General features: G+C 43.4%; 2 protein-coding genes and 1 long non-coding RNA gene across 8 annotated transcripts in view; 1 reads left to right on the top strand and 2 right to left on the bottom strand.

The window, feature by feature from the left end:
- Nucleotides 1-1,464: 1,464 nt before the first annotated feature.
- On the bottom strand, nucleotides 1,465-4,992 carry LOC108397679 (uncharacterized). The gene is made up of 4 exons (XR_001853249.3): nucleotides 4,889-4,992; nucleotides 4,591-4,756; nucleotides 2,857-3,085; nucleotides 1,465-1,815 (listed from the first exon to the last, which is right to left on the bottom strand). It is a non-coding gene; the product is annotated as an uncharacterized lncRNA (long non-coding RNA).
- A 1,222-nt stretch (nucleotides 4,993-6,214) lies between these two features.
- Nucleotides 6,215-14,830, bottom strand: LOC140845671 (uncharacterized). Its single transcript, XM_073220386.1, has 4 exons — nucleotides 14,245-14,830; nucleotides 13,521-14,038; nucleotides 10,319-10,456; nucleotides 6,215-6,576 (listed from the first exon to the last, which is right to left on the bottom strand). Exons 1-4 carry the CDS (start codon nucleotides 14,828-14,830, stop codon nucleotides 6,496-6,498), a joined length of 1,323 nt encoding a protein of 440 aa, XP_073076487.1. The 3' UTR covers nucleotides 6,215-6,495.
- CHD7 (chromodomain helicase DNA binding protein 7) overlaps nucleotides 14,066-24,085 on the top strand; it is a 203,138-nt gene continuing 193,118 nt past the window's right edge. For 2 of the 6 annotated variants that reach the window (XM_036998005.2, XM_036998008.2), the window contains exon 1: nucleotides 14,067-14,386. The gene's annotated coding sequence lies outside the window, so the exon portion shown is untranslated. Of the gene's footprint in view, nucleotides 14,387-15,066; nucleotides 15,084-24,085 lie in introns of those variants that run through there. The other 4 variants (XM_036998010.2, XM_073229575.1, XM_036998009.2 and 1 more) reach the window with 3 other exon arrangements.

The raw sequence follows: 24,085 nt of genomic DNA on the forward strand, positions 1-24,085 counted from the left end.
GTGCCAGAGGCTGGGGGGAGGGGCAATGGGGATTTAGCATTTAATGGGCATAGAGTTCCAGTTTGGGATGATGAAAAAGTTCTGAATGTGGAGATGGATGGTGGTGATAGTCACACAATGTGAATATAATTAATGTCACTGAACTGTTCACTTAACCATGGTTAAAATGGTACTTTTTATACTGTATATATTTTACCACAAAAAGTATTTTAAACAAACCAACCAACCTGGAAGCTGACTGTGGGAACCCTGGCAGAAACCTGTTTTGTCCCATCTGCCTAATGCCTTGCACCTGACTTCTGCATGGCTATTTGAGTTGTGAGCCTTCCTCAGTCTCTCCCTGCATGGCAGGATCCCTCCACAGCCCTCTCCAGGGGGTGCTCCTCAATCTCTCTCCACATACACACTCCTGACCTGGTGTAGTATCTGCCTTCCTCCAGCTCTTCAGAAGCAGAACTCGGTCACTCCACTCCAGAGCTGTCACTCCAACCTGGAGTCTTGCTTTCCACTGTTCAGTAGGGAGAGTGCCAGGAACTGCCCATCTTCTGAAGTGCATCCTGTGTAGCCCATAGTGACAGTCTCCATTCCTTCCCCAATGACTTTGACTTTATCACATCTGCTCTTCAACCTGCTGGAGATCCCATTCCCTCAGCCTCCCACCAGCATCCACTCTGTCTGGGGAATGGGGGTCACACAGTTGTAGGCAATGGTACCACTGCACACTGGCTATTGTCTGCAACCCCAACTGAGCCCAAGTTGATCAGTCCTTTCCTGTATGTCTTTAGGTGACTTCTTACAGTCACCAAAACTGCCCTCTCTATGCTTCATTCCTAAAGAGTGACTAAATAATTCCTCAGGACTGAAGAGTCACTTTAGGCCTCTGCAAATGCCATGTAATAGAGCGCTGTTTTGTCATTTCCGGCATAGGTCCTCAGTCTCATTTGCCCTCTTACAGCTGTCCAGATGTGCTATACTGCCTCTCCTCCAGGCTTCTGCATGCACGGACCACCCTGGCATACTGCTTCTCTCCTTTGACAAGCTCCTATTTGTCATTCAGGTCTCGAGTGGGACCTCATCTCTGAGAAAGCATTCGCTAGCCCTTACGTCAGGTTGAGAGGAAGGGTGGAAGTGCCCATGTTATCCTCTGCTTATTCCTACTGTCATAATTGTATTCCAGTTTCCCCAGATGTGAAATCCTTGGGAGCAGGGATCATGGCTTATTCACTGTGGCATCCCTGGGGATTGATACAGGGCCTGACAGAATAAAATTGGCTGAATAAGCAACTGCATATATACTTTTAAGAACACATTGTTACAGGTCTGGCCTAACAGATGATAATTTGCCTTAAAATTTACTTCTGTGACTTTATTATACGCTGATAAATATCAAGTCATTACTTTTTACATTATAAATGTATACATTACATTCTTTTAACCAATGACTAGTTAATTTTAGTAGTTGGTATATCAATTAGAATTAGGTTTGGCTGTATGTAACAGAAAATCCTCACTTAGCTTTAGCATTAAACAAATAGAATTTTTATATTATAAGTTCAGGTACAGACAGTGTTGGGCTGATATATATCTCATTCCGAATCTTCTGGGATCATTTGTCCTTTGGCTTCACATCCCTGTCCCAAAGCTGTTGTCTTTGTGGTCGAATATGGAGGTAGACTTGAATTCCAGGCAGCAGGGTGGAGGAAGGAATAAGGGAAGGATGAAGGACTTGCACCAATGGTCTTTCAGAAAGTTCCTCAGAAGCTCACAACCAACATTTTTGCTTACATACTGTTGGGCCAATATGATCACACTTAGCTGCAAGAGAGGCAGAGGTACAGTCTTTAGGTTGAGCAGTCACGTGCCCAGTTAAAAATTTAGATGGTATAGAAAAGGAGCTATGACTAGTAGGGGACAAAAAAGAGGGTAGGCCACAGCTGAGTTTAAAGAGACATAAATATGTCAACATCAAAATCCAGATGAATGTAGATTTCAAATGTATTCTTCCCAACTCTTAACCTCCTTTGTCCAAAGGTCATGAAATTTAGACTCAGGAATTTTTACACCAAGCAAGTCACTAAATTTCCAGGTTTTTCCTATTGTCAGGGAATGTAGAAAACAAGCACTGTCACGTTGAACTTAGGATGAGGCACAGAGGTGGGCTAAGGAGGAGCAGAGGTGAAGAGTGTAAGCAGATCCAAGTGCTCAAATAACAAAGAAAGGATTTCCCGTTTTAACACTTCTGGTATGACCCCTGAGACACTGTTTTGATCTACCTGTCCTCCCCAGCCCCTCCACTTCTATGGGGAGCGTACCTAGCTCTTGGCTTCACCAAGCACCTGTAATTCCTCCTAGAAAGCTGGAGGTCTCTATTCCACCATAGCCACTGTGGATGCAGATTGAGTGCCAGGTGTCAGTAGATGCCCTTGTCAAATCACCCAAGTGCTGGTGTCACCAAAGGCCACTGGACAATCTCTGCAACAGGACAGAGTGTAGATGCTTCCTGCTCAGGTCTGAGACACAGCCTGGAACCTCGGTTCTCACTCCATACACCTGCTCTGGCTTATAATCAGCACTGTTGGCCTTGTCATCCCCAGCCACTCACCAAAACATCCAGCCCTCACTCACCCATTCTCATTTACTCTCATTCCTGTATTTCTCTCTGTGTCTCTTTTCTCTGCCCCTTTTCTTCTCTTTCCATTACTTGAACTCACTCACAGTTGCAATGTTCTCGGAAACCGTGACTCCATTCGCGGCTTTGTCCTGTTTCTACTCCCAAACTTCCTTCACTGTAGTACACTTCCTGGAATCCCTGGCCTCCCCGCAGGGCAGCCCCGTCTCTCAGCTGAGGACGCTTACCTCCTGGTGAGGTCCTCTCCTTCTCTGCAAGCTTCCTCCTCTCTTCCGACAGACTTGCAAGGGCTCCCTTCTCTTGAGAAGTGGCTCCCTTGTCTTTGCAGCTGCATCCCGCTCCTTTCTTTCATCACCCCCACTGCTTCACCATGGCATCCAGCTCAGTTCCTCGTTATCGCTTGGATCTTGTGAAACTAACATGCTGACATCATCGGAGGCCTCCAAATTACCTAATCTGATGAAGGCATCAGACGCTTTTATTATAACATGACACCATTGTCATTGCCCTTTCATCAAAATTTTCTCTTGCCTTCTGTCCCACTACACACTAGGGTTCTTTTATCTTTTATGATCACTCTGATCAGTAATAAAGTAACAAGCTAACAGCTAATGTTTAATGAGCACTAATTTTGCCCAGTCAGAATATAAAATGCTTTATATGAATTATTTCACTTAAGCTTTGTATTAACTCTATGAGGGAGATTCAACTGTTATCCCCACTTTAAGATAAGGAGGCTGAGGCTTGTAGGCTTTCAGAGGTAAATGAGGTACAAAGGTGACAAAGCCAGTAAGAATTAGAGCTGGATTCAAATCCAGGTTTGCTGAATTTCTAAAGCATTCATTTTGCCAATCCACCTGTTGGCGGATCCTGATCCTGTTTCCAATCCACCTGTTGTTTCTCTTTTTCTGATTTAACCTTAAATATGAGACTTTCCCAGGATTTTGTTTTGGGCCACCTGCTCACCTGTCTATAGATGGAAGTGTTTGACTTCAACTGGGGGAGAATTCTCTCCTTTATTTGTTTATTCTAAGTATTTTTAATGGGAAATTTTAAACATACCCAAAGTTGGAGAGAATTGTGTAGGGCTGCCTCCCACCTCCCACAAACAGGATACTATCACCTCAGCCCAACAACCATCCATTTATAACCACTCATGTAATGTTTCATGTGTTTTTTTTCATGTGTATCCTACCACTCCCCATGCTCTACTCCCAGTGGAGTTAATTTGAAGCAAATCTCAGAGATCACCCAGTTCAGTTGTGAATATTCCACTATATATTTTAAAATTTAAAATAACCCCCCCCAAAATATATTTTAAAAAGCCTTAACCACAAAAGCATTAATGTGTCAAAAATTTTTTTAAATCCCTTAATATCTGCCAATATCCAATCAGATCCAATTTCCTCAAAAGTCTCATAATTTTTTTAAAGTTACTTTGTTCAGATCGGGATCCAAATAAGATGCACAGGTTGCACTTGGTTGATGCAGCTCTTTAAATCTCTTTTAATCTTTAGATTTTCTTTTCCTCTCTTTTTTCCCTTACAGTTTATTATAGAAAAAACCAGATCATTTGTCCTGTGTAATATCCCACATTCTGGGTTTTGCTGATCACATCCCCATGGTGTGGTTTAACATGTTCAACCCTCCACCCACCCAAATTCCCAGTAAACTGCGGTCAGACCTAGAGTTTGATCTGCTTCAAGTTCATTTTTTGGCAGGAAGATTTCATAGGTAACATTATATACTTCCATCAGAAATCTCATTTATTTAGCTGGCTTCTAAGTCTTTATTCAGCTTCATCCTTTTATCTTCAGCTAACTGCAAGATCATTTCACTGGGATATTTTCCCATCAACTCAACATCAACATGTCTGAAGACAAATTTGTTTCCCCCTACGTAAGCTTTCCCCCCTGATACCTTCTCTGTTTCTGCACCTTCTTTTTTCCTTTTTAAATTACCTGTGTTATGATCTATAGCATGTTTTGGACAAACATGACCTTGAGGCACACTTCAGCTTGTGAAGAGAAGGGCTGAGGAGGCGTGATCCTGATCCTGTGGCAGTAGCTCCCAGGGAAGGCACTGGGTTGAACCAAGTTCTTGTGTCTAGAGACAGGAACAGGGCATCTGCAGGACCAAGAGAAATATTCCAAGGAGAGCACACAGCAGTGCACAAGGAAACAGCCTCAGTTTGCTCAGGGGAGGGGAGTCCTTCACCGTGGAGCGGGCATGGGATGAGGGGAGCGAGTGTGTACACACCTCAGGAAAGGAGGATCCATAAAGTGCCGGAATCTGGGTTGGATAGGTGCTCCTCTTCAGGGGATGTTTTGTTATGTTTGTGGTAGTGTTGTTCACCAGAGCTACAAGGCAGAAACAGTGCAAGTTTCCATCAACATAGAGAAAATGTGGTACACATACCATGGAATATTATTCAATCCTAAAAAAGAAGGAAATTCTGACACATGCTACAACATAGATAAATTTTGAAAACATTGTGCTAAGTGAAATAACGCAGGCAGAAAAGGACAAATATTATGTGATTCCACTTATATGAGGCACCCAGATTTGGCAAATTGATAGGGACAGAAAGTAGAGTGAGATTACCAGGGGATCGAGGAAAGGGAGATGTTACTGGGTACAGAGTATCTGTTCAGGAGGATGAAAAAGTTCTGGAGATGGACAGTGGTGATGGTTACACAACATTGTGAATGAACTTAATGTCACTGACTTTACACTGATAACTGGTTCAAATGGTATTTCTATATTATGCATATTTTATCACACACACACAAAAGCATGAAGCCAGGGGAACATGAACTGCAGAATGGTGTTTGTTCCCAGATTGCAGTCCTTCTCGTTCCATTACTTTGATGTGTGCCATCTCTGAGCCCATGTGTACTATTTTACCTTCGATGAGTCAGGTCTGATAATATAACTTTTTTTTTTTGTCTTGGGAGAGGCAATGAATGAAGAGGCTATTGGTGAAACGTGTGAATTGTTCTTAAACAACGTTAGAACCAGCTGACTTAGGAGTGACTCAAGGACAATGGCTTGAGGACCCCACAACAGCACAGTGATGACAGGAAGGGGGCCACAGGTGGATGGTGCCACCCCAAGCCTGGTCAGCTCTGCCTTGCTGACTCCATGAAGCTATAGCCTGGGAGCTGAAGTTAGCAGCAGCCTAACATACCAGAGAAACTCCAGAGAAGAGCTCGGGAGATGGGTTAATATGAATTCTTGCTAGCTTTCTTAAGGAGAAACTCCAGTGAAACAGCTCCATCATATTATAAACACATCATAAATCTATTAACAAGTAATTATTTGGGAGGAAGTTAACTGTGTTAAAATACAAATGACAAAATTAGCAGTGTGTCTCCTTTCTGATTCAAGTATGCAGAGTATTTTGGAAAAATTATTTTGCCTTTCTGTATCCAGTCATCCAGACACCTTAAAGGCAACACCCATCATAAGCAATTGTCGCTGCCTCCTACATGCTGGGCAAAGTGCTAAGTGCGGGCCCTGACCCAGCCTCTCACCGATCCGAAGGGTGGATGGAAGACATGGGCCCCTGTGACTTGCCTATTTCAGTGTGGAGCAGTTAGGTAGAGTAGTTAGTGTTTCCACCAAGGAGAAGAGATTCATCATAATTAGTTGCATAATTCTTCAGTCTTATCCAGAGCTGCAGCTTAAGGCAAGATCTTGTGAAGATCAGGGTGTGGACTTGTTTTTCAAATGTGTTTTTTCCCCTTTAAAAGCAGAGGAGAGTGTAAATAATCTGATGTAAAGGAGTTCAGTTCACAGCAGATCATGAGAAAGCCAAGTAATCTTCTGGCAGTTACAAGATTTTCCTTCAGGAAGAGCACTGCTCATGGGTTTAGAAGTCCTGGGTTTGCATCCCATCTTTGCCGTTCACAGCAGGCCAGTTCCTCAAGCTTCAGACTCCCCATCTGTAACAGAGAGTTGTCTGTACATGAGCTGCAAAACCCAAATCTGATATTTTATCTACTGCCAATATTCTGACCAACGAGAAAGAGGAGGTGATAAAGGGAGACATCACGTGCTAGCAATAGTGATTGGCAAATACCTAACCAGAGTTGAGTATCATGAGGTCTGACACGACATGGAATTAGGCAATCATAGATTATAACCTGTCCTCATTTTACATATCACAATACAGCTTTGAGTTTGACATGGTTTAGCCTAGAATTGTCCAAGAAGTTGCAATGATAATATTACGTCCCCCCATACGACACTGACACTGCTGAGATCCCCGGAACTGAAATGACAACCCAGGGCTGAGACACCCAGCCACCAGCTTGATGGAGTAAAAGGAAGGGGAGACAAGCTTACTTATTTCTTTGTTGTTGCTGACATTTATTTCCTAACAAAGGATTTGAAATGGCCGGATATCTGTATATATCATGCTATATTCATATATAGCACATAGCTCACGTTCTACATTTAAACAAAGGACCTGTGATGGTGGCTACTTCATGGCAGCTTCAGGTAACTAGGCTGATCTCACCTAGTCCCTGGGGACCCTACTCTGGCTATGTGGCTAACCATCCTTCTGGGTCTCCACGAAGACAATGACTCCCCTGGGTGAATCTGGCAGTTGACGATTTGCACTACTTTTCCCCTGGAGGGGAACATCACTTGAGCAAGTTGCATAATAACTTGGTGACACTACAATCTCACTCAGCTCAGGACTCAAGGAGTCTCAGGTCTCAGGGACTCCTTTTACTTGCTTTACCAGTTTCTTCTTCCCATGAGGATTATCACAAGACTTGAACACTTTCCTCAAATCTCTTGATCATCCATAAACATTTCATTCTTAGCAGATGATTAACTGAATTAGTAAGAAAAGTAGAAGGCATTATAAGTGGATTTGTTTAATTTTCTGTCACCTCTCTTTAGCCCAACCTATAAACTTATTGCCATATTCATCAGCCTTTCTTTGGATTCAGAAAAACGGGTGTCATTCCTCCCATCACCCGTGAACTAACTTGATCACATCTTCCTTCCCCAAGCCTCCCTTCCCTATGTGGTTACCTGCTCCTTCCACTGACTGTTGTATCTTAATCTAAAGTATCATATTGATATTAAAAAACAAAACAAAACAGCTACTACCTTCTTTTTAATGTGTGCCCTCCCCTAGATGCCACCCCTCGCTCTTCATTTCATAACCAAGCTTCCAATAAGAACCTGAAGTCTACACCACTGTCTACACTTCCTCAATTCCCATTAACTTTCTCAGCCCTCTGCCACTGAACTTTTACCCTCAACACTTGAAACTGAAAAAGTTAACAAAGACCACAGCCGATGGACACTTTTCATTGCTTCCCTGCTTGTTCTGTCTGTGACATTTGACACTTGCCCCTTTCCCCTCCAGAAACTCTCTCCCTTGCTGTCTTATTTTTCCTTTCAGATTGATCTTTGGGAGTTCTTTTCAATGGCTTCTTGTCTGATGTCTCCCTTTATCACTTTTTTCTGCCTGTCTCTTCACATGTGTTGTACATGGATAAGTAGTGTTCCCCAGTGAATCACTCCTCTGGGCAGCCATGCTGTTTCCTACTCCTGTCTCATTGATTCTGGGCATCAGCATGTGACTTGCATTGGCCAACGGAACGTCGGTAAACATGAAGCCCGCGGAGGCTTGATAAGTACTTGTGCTTCGGCCTTGCCTTCTTGGAACCCTCCTCAGAGACTGCCGTGTCATCTGGATGACTGAGATGAGAGACCAAGGAGGGGGGCACTCCACTACCCCAGGTTTTCCAACTGAGCCCAACCCCCAGCTACCCCACCAGATGAATAATAAATTTTTATTTTGAGCTCACCAAGGTTTGGGGTGATATACAGTAATAAGTACCTGAGAGAGCATGGCATTTTAAAGATTTCTGCTGTTAGCCTGTTTTTCTGTCATGTTGCATGTTTTCCCAAGCAATGTTACCCATTCCAATGGATTTAAGTAGCATTCATACTTCATAATTCTCTATGTCTAGATCATATCAGTCTTCTGAGTTCCCATATCTCATTTCAAGGGCATCCCCACTTGAACACTGTACAAAAACCACCTAGAATTCCCACACCTGAGCACTATGTTCTTCCACAAACTACTCCTGCCTCTTATTCCTCATCCTGGTTAGTGATGAGACTAAATGCTAGTCACTCAAGGCAGAAACTTAGAAATGAATCTTCACCTCTCCCTTTCATTCACTTACCAACAGTCATTCACCATGTTATGAAATATGTAACCTAAATATCTTTTAGATTTATTCCTTTATCTCCATTACCTTGAATGCTGTCTTGGTCAAGGGCCTCATCATGTCATACTTTGACCATCATCAATATCTACCCATTCTCTCTGTGCTCTGAGGTTTGGTCCACACAGCCAACATATCCATATTTGTCCTGATTGTTTTCCCACTGATAACCTTTTCCTGGCTCCCTATCACCTACAGAATAAGGTAAAGACTGAATGTGTTGCAAAACCCTTCCTGATCTGGCCATTCTTATATTTCCATCCTCATTTCCTGCCCTTTCTCTGTGTATGTAGTGGTATAGCCATATTACTTGCAGTGCTGACACTAGCCATCTGCCCCATGGATGTCTCGGGCAGTATTTGTGCCTGGTGTACCTCCCCACGCCTGACATCTACAGAGTCCTTGAAGACTCAGTTTAAACATCACATCCTCTATGAAGTCTTCCTTCTATCTGGGCAGAAGCAAAATTAGTTGTTCCTTCTTCTGAAGTATCAGTATAGCCAATACTATGTATACATATTCATTGTGATGACATGCTTAAATGTCTGTCACCCCTAGTAGATTTAGAAAGCTCCTGCAGGGCAGGGGTTTGCTTTATTTCTGTTTTTGCAGCAACCAGCGCAATGTGTGATACACAGCAAGTGCTTAATGATTGTTGGATGAGTAAGACACTATTTTTTCTGCCTCAAATGTTTTGTAAAAGTATCTTCTCATAATTGGCTAAGCCCTAAGGATTTCCATTTTAATAGAATGATAGTTATTCTAATTTTATTAGTCTAGAAATGGAGACAATGGTGGACTGCAGGTATTGCCCAATATTACTTAGCATAAGTTCAGAGACTACAATTCATGGAATATTGGAGCTGCTAACTGAAGGGGGAAGAGGCGAAGTGACTAGGTCCAGGTTGGCGGCAGGGCCATGTTGCAACCACAGCCTCCACACTCCCTATGAGAGCTCCTTCCATACAGAGTGGAGGCTCGTTCCACCACAGGGCTGAGTGGTTCTTCAGTCCTTCAATGTCTTCCCTATGGGATGGCAGACCATGTGACCAGCATTCAGTAACCCCCCTAAGACTGGCTCACCCTCCATGTTCCACTCACTATGGAACCATTTGCAGAAACCTATGCTCACCAGGCTTTGGAACTAATGGGCCACTTTGGTGTCTTTGGGAATGCTTCTCGCTCTCCTTGTTCTAATGAACTCCAGTACAATACTCTTTTCTCTTAGGAAGCCTGGGCTGGTCTTCCAGGCAGAAAGAATCACTCCTTTCTTTATGCTACCACAAACCCTGAGCTCCTTGAGGGCGGGGAGCTAAGCATGTTCTCCCAAGTTAATAGCTGGGCATACAGTAGGCATTCAACAAAATGTTTGCTACAACTTAGCTAAACATACTATCTGTGGGAGCCAACAGTAGGCTAACAGTACCTTAGTGGCTTTCTTTTCACTTGATGTCATGATCTTACCAATCCTGAGAGCTCCCAGCAAAAAGTTGTAGCAAGTGGTTCCATTATGAGTGGAGTGGATCATCGAGGGTAAGTTCACATATCCAACTGGATTCTTTCGCTTATGAAAAAATTACAGAGGAAGATTATGCTATTATTCAGTGATGCCGGAAACATTTTTTAGACTTTTCTTTCTGGTGCTTTCTCCAGCATTTATAGCCCTCTAAATATCTATACTTGCATTTTCCTATATCTTTTCAATGACAGGGAAAACATTCTTTGGAGCTTGCCAAAATCGTTTAGATGCACATTTGACAAATGAAGCAAAATAACACAGATTTAAGTGAAAAAAAAAAAAAAAAGATTCAGCTCTGAAAAGAGTTATTTTCTATGGTTTTCAAATTGGTTCTTAACAGTTTCAAAAGACGAATTCCAGAAACGTACGTAAGCATTTACTGTAGTATCTTGAGTTTGAACAATACAAAGAAGTTGGTCTTTTTTTTTTTGGGAGAGCAAGGTACGGGCTTTTATTTAGAGATGAAATGAAAGGACAGAGCTCCCAGCTCACATCAGGAGGGGACAAGAGAGTCTCAGAAGTTGATCATTTTATCTTCCCTTTCTTTTTTTATGAGGTCCTTCTCACTTTTCTCTCTGCTTCAGGTCTAGTTCAAGTTCTCAACACTGGAATTAGTGTAATTTATGTAATATTTTAAAGCCTAGAACATTTGGAAAAACAGAAAGGGCTCCAGTTTTAAATAGGAGGTGTTCTAAAATTTGGGTAATTTTCAGTTTTTTTAGATGTGCATATTAGCCTTCCCCTTCCCTGTCCCCTTATGAAGTTTTATGCATTGGTACATTATGGTTATGTTCCCAAAGACAAATATTTATTTGTCTAAGCTGTAATGTGGCTGAACTATAGGTCAGTTAGCGTTAGTTTGAGTTCTTGGAAGAGACTATTTTCACTCATTTCATGGAGCCTAGAAAACCTTTTTGTAACAGGTCAAGTTGTCTTTATGCTGGCATCCACTTCATCCCTTAACACCCTACTTGCAAGGTCCCTGGTACCTTTCCACTGCCCTCTCTCCAGGTTTGTCCTATTCTTCAAGGGCTCAGACAGTGAAAGTACCATTTTCTCTTATCACTTATTCAAAACAACCAATCCGTTAGATTATGAACTCTAAGAGGGCAGATACTGGTCTGTGTGGACGGTTGTATCTTCAGGACCTCGAACAATGCCTGGAACCTCTTAGGCACTCAGTGTTGAATGAATGGATAAATCTCTAAATTTGTTAGTTTCAGCTAGGTGTTGGGAGGAAAACAACCCATTGAATTAATTTACACTAATCTGTGAATGACCAGGAATCCCTCATCTCTCCCTAAGGTATTTGAATGCTTAAAGAGAAAGCTTGTGAATTCAAATTATTCTCTTTGGGAAAACTTCAATAGTGAAGCAAATGGAGAGAAAACATTCCAGGTTAAAGGCTGGAGAGGGTCAGGAGTGGCAGTGGGAGTTATGACTTAGCTAGGCCAGGGCTGCCTAGGAGTTTGCCCCAGAGGCTTTCCACTTTTCAAGGCCGCTCAGGCTCTGCATGGCACCAACCCTGAAAACTTAGAGACTTCTCCATCATAGCTGTTAGGGGTGGTGATGAGGAGCGAGGGTAAGTTGGGGAGGGGCTGGCTGCAAGGCTGTTTGTTTCTACTTTGAACTTTGGCTGCAGTATTTTACCATTTTTAATATGTTTCAAAAAGAAGTGCCCTACCTTTCTAGTTAAATGTACAAGGACACAGGCGGGCCTCCTCATAGTCACTTAATATTCTTTGTTGTTTGAAGGTTAACTAATATACTTTCACTGTATGTAGATATCATTTTTTTCAGCAAGTAAATTGCCTCAAAATAGATGTGTACATCTGACAATGAGCTTATTCTATACAAAAAATAATTTTTAATGTCATTTTTATGTACTCTAACATAGTCAGGTACTGGTGATTTCTTTGTAGACATTGTGTCCTGTCTTTAACCTCTCTCTCTGACACCCACACCCACCACACACACACATACATGAACCCCAAAGCATCCTTCACAGGTTTGCATTGAGAGATTAAGGGAAATATAAACATAACCTGAGAATTCTGATTCTTGGTTTGTGATATGGGGTTATAAAAAAGGTAGAAATTGATTTTAGTGTTATTCATTTTTTTAATGTCAGAATTTTCTGTAGTATCAATCTTTTTTGTTTGTAAATCCCCTGAATGAAACACTTACCTCTTTTTAAAACACCACTAAAATATATGAAAGAAAGCCAAAATAAGTGCATTTCAAGAGATGACAGTATAATGTAACTAATATTTAGAAAATTATTACTAATATTAGAAAATGTTTCAGTGATTAAGGCTAGGGGAATTAAATTTAGTTATTGAATAGTTGTAGTTTTATAAAAAAACAATTTAGACTAATCTTTTGTTCAAATAAAAATATTGTGATTGTAGTCTTAGCACTAAAGGTAATAAATGAGAAAGTACATATTTTGTAGAATTTTGCAATTTTCTCAGTTTATTTTGAAGTCCAATTATATCAAGTCTCTTTATTACAGGACTATCTTTGGTTGATATAATAATTTCCTTCCTTGATTTAAAAATAAACATAATTTACCTTTAACCCAAGAATCATCTAAAAGTGCACAATTGTTGACGGTTTGCAAGAATTATCATTGCTCAGTATTTTGCACATACAAGGTACTTGATAAATGTTTGCAGATCTTTCTCCCAAAAGGACAATTAGAAGAAAAATGTCCCCAGGTTTAACGTTTGTTTTGTACCAGGAAGAGAAAAAAGAGCCTTGGATATTTAAGAGCAAGGAGATCATATAAAAGTGCCATTTTTGCCAAAGAATGATTGAAACATTCTAGTCCTGACACGTTTAATAATGGGCACACAACCTATTTCTTTGTTTCATAACCATCGGCCCTCTCTCCCTTTTTGGGCATGGCAACAAATTCAGTAAAATCAACTCCATCTACTTAAACTTTTTGATTTAGTAGTGGATCCTGCTGTGCTGTCAACGAGGAGGTAGGAAAAGCAATGTGCGGAGGCCAAGGAAAATCTGAGGTGGAACAAGTCCCCTCTAAATATTTCATGTGGGAAAATAATTTTAAGTTGTAAGATAATTACGGAAAACACATGCAAACCCTTCGAGCTGCTGCCGACTGCCTAGCGTTGGAAGCCCCTCGCTGTGGCCGGGGGGAATCGCTGCCGGCTTGGAGCCGCTGCTTCCTGCCCTGAGGCGGCGCACCCTGACTCCGGGAAGGTGCCGGGCGGGGAGACGTGGCACCGTCTACCGCCCGCGCCCCGGGCGCTGCCGCGCGGCGGCCGTGCGCTCGGAGGAGCTGCCAGAAAAGCTGCGCGGCGGCCGCGCATCGGCAACGGGGAGAACCGACCGCAGCGCCGGCGCCCGCCCGGGGACGGGAAGTGGCGCCCGGCCCGCCCTCTGCAGCCCGCGGCCCCGCAGCCCCGCGCCGCCCCCTTTCTCTCGGCCTCTCACTCGGTCTCCGCCACCCCGGCCGAATTCTTGCATAAATTATGCCAGGCGCGCCTGACGTCAGGTGGCGGCGCGCGGGCGCGGCACGGAGGGAGCTGGTAGAGGGCGCGCGCGGCCCCGCGGTTTCAGGCACGCGCGGCGTGCCGGGCGCGCGCAGGCGCTGGCGTGCTGGGGCCGCGGCGGCGGCGGCGGCGGCGGCGGCGGCGGTATCGGCGGCGGCGGCGGCGGCGGCGGCGGCGGCGCGGGGGTTGAGCCGTGGTAGTGAGGACGCGCTCGTGCTCGGGAACTATCGGATTAAACTTGAATCGAGTGAAATTACACAAAGGAGCGCCGCTGAGCAGGCGGCCCGGGCACCCGGAGACCCTGAAACTCACCAGAGCCCCGTTCGCCCCCGGCCAACTCCGCGCCCGTGGACTCAGCCCCCTGGCCGCGGCCGCCGAGCCAACTCCGGAGCTCGCTCTGCATTTTGTTTTCCCCTCGGCATAGGGCAGCGGAGGAGCCCGCCCGCCCGACCCGGTGAGCGCGAGAGTTCGCCGGACGCCTTGCGGGAGGGGCGGCGGCGGCAGGAAATCGCTCCGGGCCGGGGCCGCGCGAGGAGTTGGGAGCGAGGAGTTGGGCGTGTGCGGGGCGAGGGGCGAGGGGCGAGGGCGGGCGGGGGCCGGGGCCGGCGCAGGAGCGCAGCGCCTCCCGTGCCGTGTCGCCGGCGTCGCCGCTCGCGGCGTCCGAACCCGCGGTCGGAGCGCCTCCCGGCGCCCCAACTTTTGCCTGCGTCCGCGGGGCCGGCGGTGGCGGGGGCGCGCGGTCCGGCCGAGGGTCACTTCCTCGCATGTAAATGGCTTTTTGTTGTGCTGCCGGCGTTGGGGGGGCGGGGGGGACGGGGACAGGAGGGAGCGTGTCTGCGCGCGGGCAGCGCGAGCGCGTTTCCTCCCGCCGGCGCCGAGCACGAGTTGCCGGCTCCATTTGAAAGAAAAAGGAAGGAGGAAAAGTTGGGCTGCAACTCAAGTGCGAGTGGGCGATGGGCGCGCGGGCGCGGGGCGGCTGAGCGGCGGCGGCTCGGGGACGGCGGCGACCCCCGCCTCGCGTCCCCGCCCCCCGCTCCCCGCTCCGGACCGACCACGCCGCGCTCGCCGGGAGCGGCGGCCGCACCGGCGCGAACAAAGTGCGTCCTCTTGGCGCGGCGGCGCCGGCCGCGCGGGGACGGCTACCGGGCGAGGTGGGTCAGCGGTGGGGAAAGTGCGAGGGGAGCCGCGTGGGGCGGGGGCGGGGGCGGCGCGAACCCGCGACGCTGGGGGCGTCCCGAGCCCAGCCCGTGCTGGCAGCGAGTTGTAAGCCTGGAGCCGGGGGCTCCCGGGGCTCCCCCGCAGCTCCCAAGTGCGCGAGGAGAAGAAAGGGAGCGGGGCCGGAGCGAGCGCGGGGAGGCACGGTGAGGAGGGGACCCCACCTTGCCGAGCTGGCCCGGCCAACGGCAGCGGCGGCGTCTGCATAATAGCTACTTTAACCCCCGAAGGCAAGTCGGCTCCCCCATCCGCGAGCCCGCCAGTGGTCAACCTCGGTGCAGGGGTTGGGGGGTCACCAGGTGGTCCCCAGGATGGCCCGGGTGCGCTCTGCTCCCACAGAGATCTGCGTTTCGGAGCGTGAACAGCCAGGGTGGCTGGAGGCCAAGCGGTCAGCGGGGAGAGGAAGGAGGGCGGCGGGGGACGCGTTGTTTGTTTGGCTCGCTCTGGGGACTGGGCTCGCCGGGGGTGCGGGGGCGCGGGCACCCGGTGGGCTGCGGTGCGGGGCGGCCGCGTCCGCGCGGGGCCAGCGCGGCCCGGGGTGGTGGGGAGGGTGAAGGATCCCGGGCAAAGGGGGGTCGGGAGACTCCGGGAAAGGAGCCGCCGGCCCCGAGCAGCCATCATTACGAAGCCGCCTTTCTCCGGATGGCTCTGCCTCGAGGAGCCCCGCGCGGTGAGAGCGCACCCCAAACTCCCGGCCGGCAGCCCGCTTTGTGAGCGCCCCCGTGGAGCGGGCGGCGCGGGGAGTGCTCCTGCTTTGGGTCGGACGGTTTTTCCGGAGGTCACTTTTAGAGACTGTTCACGCCTCGATTTTAAACTAGTTTTTTTCCCCCCTCTTCTGAACAGACAATGGACAAAAGAAAAGTAGCAACCCACATGGAGAGTTTCCTTTTGAATTGCTAGAATTAGATACACTATCCAGCTCTCCGCTTGCTAAGTATACTTTTTAGTTCCCAATTGTATATTATCTAGCAATCGATTTAAGTAACTGTTGTTGAAATATGTCCATTCTCTGGACTTGATTTCTGGGTTATATTAAATATTTTAATTTATTCTTAAAGGATTATGTAAAGGCCTTGATTTTTATTTTCTGAAAATATTAATTTAAGCCGTCTTCGCGGTGGGCAGTACCTTTCAAAGAGGTTGAGTGCATTGCTCCCCAGTTCTCTCCCAATAAGGGGAGGGGGGAGGTAATAATCAGATAGAAAAAAAAAAACTAGTATTTCCTCACAGATCTGTTATAGCGATGGCAAAAAAAAAAAAAACAGTGACTATGACTTTAGCGGCATGGGAACCTGGTTTATCCCAGTTACTGTTCCGTTTAGATTGTAGTAATGTGTAAGTACTAGGTAATTCTTATTTCAGAAATCACTTGAGCAGTGATTTTATGAAGTTGAATCCGTCTCCCAGCCCCCAGAGTACATCTGTCTCAGAGTGTTTTTGTCTTGCTGTTGCACAACAGAAGCCCTCCAGTCTTTACCCTAAAATGGCAGCTTTCATTTGACTGGGGCCCATTCATTGACAATGATAATAAAGAGGCTGAAAGCTAGATGCTTGGGGCACAGAGCTGGACTTGGTTTGCCTTTCTAGGTGATAAGTAGCAGACATTTTAGGTCTTTAAGCTTTGCTCATGAAAAGTTTATTTTCCCTGAAAAATCTGTAGAAAAAAGTTAGAAAGTAAACAGAATTTGGAAATGGAAAGGGATTTGCAGTAAATTTTATGAATGAATTTTTCTTTGCCAAATTGTGGAAATATGGCATTCCCCCCCCCTTTTGGTAAACTGGCAAAGGGACATAATGGATATTTTTGAGGCTTGTAACAGGTGAATTTCCTCATCGTGCCACTCAGTAATTGTTTTCTTGTACTATGGATTTTATTACTTATATTCTCTCATATTTTCTGTTTTTTTTCCCTCTTGTGCAAGCCAGTAAATTGAAGCCTGAAGGATTCTGTTCTAGGTTTTTCAAGATTCACATGAATTTCTAGATAAGAATTGAATAATAAAAAAGACTGCTATATGAATTCCAAACTCTGGTTATATTGATTTAATCAATATATTTATTTTTAAACTAATAAAAAATTATTTCCTTATCTGTCTTAATGCAGAGGTCAGGATTGAGAAATGATATATAAGTCATGTATAGGTGATGCTGATGGTTAAAAACTCAAGCCTTATTTTCCTCTTTTGAAGAGAAGAACACTTTTCCTCAAGTTCAAAATATGGAAGTCAAGTTAAAATAACACATCTAATAACTTAGTTTTAAAATTTAACTTCAATTTTTGATTAGTTTGACATTTAGGACCATTTCTAAAACTTTTCCCAATAGTCTTAATCATTGAGTTAAAATGCATACTACAAAGAGTACCTTTATAGTACTGTATCAAAGAAGTGTTACAGCTCTTTCTTCATTAAGACACAATCATTAATTTAATATATAGAGTTTTAAAGCAGGTCAAAAGAAATATTTTCATCTCTGAGAGAATACAGTCAGTACTTCTATGTACATGCTGTGTAGCCCATACTGCAATCTGAGTGCCAGGTTTAAAGTAATTATTTCAAATGTACACTTACAGTATTTTATTCCCTGTACTTAAGAAAGTTTGCTTGCCAGACAGTCAACATCCATTTACTTACTTTTGACTTAGCAATCACTGGCAGGTTTTCTGTGAGTAAAATGACAAGGAACACTGCTTCCCCTCAGAGAGTTTACCATCTAGTAGGAGAGAGAGTTCTATAAGTAACTAAATACCCTGAACTTTTAAGATTAACCTGGAGGTATTAGTAATCTTTCATCCTTTAATATCTATATATAGTCTTTTGGATTTGATAGCAGACAGCATAGCCATCTTACAAACATTTACTATAAATAAGGCATTGCAAGAATAAAAATGCTTAGTCAGGGCTGAGCAAATGACTATAAAAAATGGCCTTTAAAACTTCAGCTTTGTAATAAAGTGATTCACTTCTAGTTATTCAAATGGTTTCTAGGTGTAAACAAATGGCACTTAGAGATAGGTCACATAGCTAAATTCACTAAAAAAGACAGAGAAAGAACATTTTGGGTGCTGTTGAGATGATGTGGAGAACATACTGGCTGTGTGTGACGCCGGTTGGCTTATTTTTTTGGCGCAGACCCATTTGTGTATCTTTTAAGACAGCTAATCTTTTTATGCCATTAGAAATTCAGAATTTAGTGTATTATATTTTAAAAGACTTCTAAAGTCATTATAGCTTTATTTGGGAGTAAAATTTTCCTTTTTCTTTAGAAAACTATTATTTTGTCTTAGTTATTGAAAAAAAGCTTTAGCATTCAAAAATGGTGGATGATGTTAAAACATAAAAGAAATTTGGTATAAATGACCACTTAATTTCTCTACAGAAAATACGAAGATGTAATGTTGTGTTTCAATTTGGTTATTACTCAGGTCAGGCTGCAATTGTGGCACAAGTCCATAGCTGCTTATGATGGTAGTTTAGAGCTGGGAATGTAATTAAAAACACTACCACTGTTCTCTTTTATTTTTATCAATTTATTAAAATTCTCAAATGCACTCCTACTTATGACAAAAAATAATAAATAGAAATAGGGAATCATGATATTGTCAAATAGAAGTCCACCTTATTAGTGAATCATTAGTGAATCTTTGTGTATTTAGAGCATGAGGACCTTAGAGAGCTAGTCTAACTTTCTCATTTTACAGATTAAGAAACGAAAGCCCAGAGAGATTAATTAAATGAGCTGCCTCTGGCTGGTCACCCCTCTAATGCAAAGCTGTCTTGGTCGCAGTTGTCCTCCTGGTGCCTAGCTTGGTGCTGGTGCAGGGGAGGTGCTGGGTTTGTTTTTGTTGGGTGACTGAATCCAACAGTCTGAAGAGCTCTGAAGAGCCTAACTTTCCTTCTGTTCTGACTCAAATGTACCTTTAGGCTTAAGAATCCTACAGCGTATGATAACATAGCTCTTAAAGGTGTTCTTAAGCCAATAATAATTTATTTGCCTTTACTGTGTAATGGTTTGGAGGTGCTCCTCCTCCCCCTTTTTTTGGAAACTATGATTATCCATCTAGAAAAATGCAGAGATAATTACTTCAAGATCTGACTACTGTTTTCATTGTAGAAGCACGTATTCATTACCATAACTAGAATCCCGTACCTTTTAACAAATGTTAGGTGACTGCAAACATGATTGTTTTCTCAGCGAAGTATTTTTGGAGGGTTCTATTTTGCTTTTACTTTTTAAAAATTAAAAACTCTCTTTTAAAAAATAATATAGAATAATAGTAATGAAGAAGCATAACTTGGTAGTAAAAGGCTGAGTGATCATTGGGTTTGTTTGCTTATGCCATTGTGGAATTGGACACACTATAGTGGCCCTTTGAGCTACTAATTTGCTGTAGATGTCAGACTTGGGTCTAGTGGCAAGTGACTGTCTGGTGATCGATTTTCCTGTTTCGTCCGTTCTTTTTTTCCTCAATGGAAGCATTTTTTGGATACCTGCTACTAGAAAGGTGCTGTGCTACAAGTGGGGAATACAATGGTGCCATATGAGAAGGCATGGTAGATAAATAAAGCTACTGTATTGTCATAGGTGCTGGAGGAGTGAGAATGACTTGCATTCAGCCAGCTGTGTGGGTACTACCCCTTCGGAAGTGGCTCCAGAGCAGAATGAGGGAGCTGTACTAGCCAGCCTGGGGGGAGGCAGTGGGTTCGTGTGTGGATGTCTACAGAGAGCAGCTAGATGGATGCCAGAGACAGGCAGAGGCCAGCTTGGGCAGGGCTTACAGGAAACATAATTTGGGATATTTTTAAAAAAGCAGTAGAGCCATGGATGAGTGTTTAAGCAGTTTGACACGAACAGTCTTGTGTTTTGAAGAAGATTGAATTGGTGGGTGGGGCAGAGGAGAGAGACCAGGTTAAGGACTGTGTCCTGCATGTATTGTTGTGGTCCATGGCATGGGGAAATTACAATGATTAGCTTGGTGGCCATGGGGATAGAAATAGTGGACAGAGTTGAGAAACGTTTAGGGGGTTCAGTAAATAGGACTCAGCAAGAGGAAGTTGTCAGGGTGGCAGTGCTGTTTACTGTGACGGGATACCTGATGAGCAGATTTGGGGAGCACATTCGAGATCTTGTAGCTTATGATTGAGGTAGCCAACAATGGACAACTATACCATTGTTTCAGCCTTCTTTCCATTGCTAGTGGCATTCTAAAACTTTACAAAAATAATCTCCCAAAAGATGTGTGGTGAGGATTGCTGGTGAGGTCAGTGAAGTGGGAGAGGGGAGGGAATCTTTGTTACTTGCGTTATTTGTAGCACTTTGTATGAGTTTGCTCCTCATAGACTGAGAATAGACTCGTACTGTGAGCCAGCTTTGCCACATTTTGCTCTTCTGTATCTGCTTGTTGTGGAAGCCGTTTTCTGTTGCTGGTTAGGTATTGGGACAAGGTCCTTTGGCTCCCAGCAGATAGCTGGCAGGCCTCACTGTGCTCTCAGTGGAGGGAGTTAGTTGTATTTGGGTTGCTGGTTGCAGTCACACAGGGGTGTGATAGAAATGAATACATTACTTAAATAATTATGGGAAAAACTACCATTCTTGGTCAGAATACTTCCCTGTTTTTTTGTGGAATGTGTATAACTAATTTAATATATAAATTATCTTAAAAGCCACTTTGTTCAATTATTATAAGAAGTGAATTTATATAGCATGGTAGGTAGCAAATGAGAGATGCTAACTGATAAATCCAGAAAAACTTTTAATGAGGTAAATTATAAACTCAGCATTTATCTTGAAGCAGTCTTTTGAGGGAAGTTTTGCATTTTTATTTTGGTTTATAAAGATAATACCCATTCATTTTTGTTAAAGAACAGACTTTGATCTCAATAGGCATAAAGGTAATCCTTTCTGGGACTCATTATCTTTGGTTAGGGGTCTATTTCAAAAGTACTTTTATTGACATTGTTGCTCATAGGTCTTTTTGGCGGCCACTGTGACTTGGGCAAGTCCACCAGGGCTTTTCCCATCTCCTTCAGGGCATCAAGGTAGTGTTGCTTTACAGGCTAACTTAGGGACCCTCACTGGTTGTTAGGGATGCGCTCCATCTGAAACTTACTCTCACCTCTGGTGGTTTTGAGCAGTTATTTGGATAAATTTGAAACTCAGGAACAGTAGTGGTTCCACGTGGTGGGAGCGAAGAAAAGCTTGGGGTGCTGACTTCAGGTTTGGATGGACTTGTGCCAACTAGTCTGGAAGTTTACCTGTAAGCCTGTTTTTTCAACTTGCTGGTTTTACATTTTTCAAAAATCTTTAAAAATAGATTCTCATTTGGTCCCATCAGTAGTGTATTGTTATGGCTGAAGAAATCATTGCCTGCTCAGAGGTGTAGACAACAAATGGAAAGCTGCATACAGGTTCCTATGATACGGTTTTTAGTGGAAGAAGAAAGAGGATGTTTGTTTATTTGCAGTCTGCCTCCCTCCCAGATTCTGCAGTGGCCAGAGAGGTAGCAGGTTTGAGCTTTCCAGCATGTATCTCATCATCATAGGGGTGCACAGAGAGCCAGTGTTGCTGAGCAGGGGATGCACGGGACCTCCAGGAATTTGACATGTGTGATAGTTTTGACATGTTACATATTCTCACTGATACATGCTCCACTTGAGACAGTCTGACTTCTGGCTCTTTTGCTGTACATCTTCTTAAGGGTCTAGGATACCTTAGTAATTAGTCTTCCCCCTAGTTCTGCAGCAAGTTGGGAGACTAACTTTTAAAGAGTCCACTTTCTTCTTATTTTATCCTTATGAAAGAAATCATAAACATTTTAGGGTCTGTTCTGGTTAATATTTAAAGCATAATTAGTAAATACGTATTATTTTAACAAAGCTAACAACTGTCATCTTTAACATGAAAGTAAGCAGGCAAATAGAATTATAAGCATGCCTTTAGTTTCCAAGGCAGTGTGTGCTATTGCACTAAGTGAATAATAAAACCAATTTGAGTACAGGTGTACAGTCAAAAATATGCTTTAGTTTGTGATATATTTTAAAGTAGATGGGTCTAGAAATTATTTATGGATGGAACTAACAATATATTGAAACTGTTAAGCCTAGATCCTCAGGGTGAACTTTTTTTTTTTTTTTTAAATCTCTGTTGCAATATTTTATATTCTTGTATACCTGACCTTCTTTGTGCTTGAAATTTTGCTCTGGCCAATTGCAGGTGTATTGATCTTGTCAGAAAAACCATGTAGACTCATCTTGAGAATTTAAAAGTCTTGATTAAATTAAGAAACAGTTTGTTTTTTAAATAAAATAGTTGCTTATTATTAAAAAATTGAAGTCAGCTTATTTTCTTTATTAGGTGTGTGTTGGGGCAGTCAACTGAAATAGTGCAGAAATAACAAAACAAGATTGGAAATGACAGTAGTAACCATAAGTACTCACTAATTGTCATTGAGCATTTATAGTCAAGTAGGCATTATGCTAAATGTCTTAATGTTTTGTTTCACTCACTCATCAGAACAACTTTTGGAAGTAAGTAGAAGTATTATCCCCATTTTACACATGAGGAGACTTGGACTGAGAGGTTAAATTGCCCAGGGCCATGCAACTCTAGCAAGTGGTTGAGAAGGGGTTTGAATCCAGATTGGCCAGTCTCAGAATCTGCATGCATAACCACCAAGCTCCAATACCACCTAAACCAACTCTCAGGGAGGCTGACATCATTGCTATCTTCCTAGGCAAAGGTCCATTAAATACCAGCAACACCCTCTAATCTTGTTTCATATCCTATTGCTATATCCTGTCTTCCCAGGTTATTTCTGTCCACACTTCCTCTGTGCCTGCTGTGTTTATGGGACCATATATCTTGGGATGTCTTGGCACCTAATATGACCAGGTTCCATGCATTTCACTCTCAAGGCCCTTCATCTCTTGTGGAGATAAGGAGGACAATTGTTATGAAGGTTTCATTCTATGGTGGATGGGAACTTGAGTTCTGACATCAGATGAATCATAAAAATGGAAATAATATTACCAACCATCCAGGGGTATATAGTGGAAGATTAAGTGAGATACTCAGTGCTTAGTGTAGCATATGGCATATTTGTTGAGTAGTTACTGTTAGCTCACATTTAATCATTGAACTTATCAAACCATTTATCTTGATTTTATTTTTAATTTAAAAAGTCCCTGTAATCCTAAATTATGACTAGCAAAGAATGAGTGGCCTGCAGTGGTGATTGGCTATATGATTTTCACTTTTTCTCTGGAGCAGACATTGAAATTAATATCTATATGTTCCTTTGTGCAGATGTATAACTAGGTGTTACTTACCTAATCCTCTTGGTGCTCAGAGGTGATGCAGATATACCAGGTGCTAAGAATGACAAATTGGAGAGAGTAGTTCTTCCTTTCTAGCTGTAAAGATATTCACCAGCTACCTGAATTATGGCTGTCTTGCTAGTGAACCAATCATGCTTTCTTTTTCCTAAACTTAGAATTCTCCAAAAATGGTGGGTGATGTTATTTTAGATGACCAGGTGTAGGGAGTATTTGATCTGTTCTGGAATATTAGAACTTTCCAATTCAGACCAGAGAGCTACAGGGTGTTCTCAAAATCTGTAACTTTAGGCTCTCAAATCTCTGAACATTTGATTCAATCCTTTACCCTCAAATTCTCTTTTTTACTAAAGGAAGAGACAAGATGGGAACTAAAATGAGTAGATTTGGGGTCAGGGTCTGGGATGTGAATAGCAATTAGAAAGCGAGAGGGTAAGAAGCTTCTGTGGACTTACACTGCTATCCAGACTTGCATGAAAATGGAAGAGATGGAGTATGGACAACTTTCATTTTATTTTATTTTTACTTAAAATTGATTTTAAGGACAAAATCAAATGGGGCAATGTATAAGCAGTTGATAAATATGGATATATGGGAGTTCCTTG

Source organism: Manis javanica, chromosome 2 (genome assembly GCF_040802235.1).
Source record: "Manis javanica isolate MJ-LG chromosome 2, MJ_LKY, whole genome shotgun sequence".
Lineage (NCBI taxonomy): Eukaryota > Metazoa > Chordata > Mammalia > Pholidota > Manidae > Manis > Manis javanica.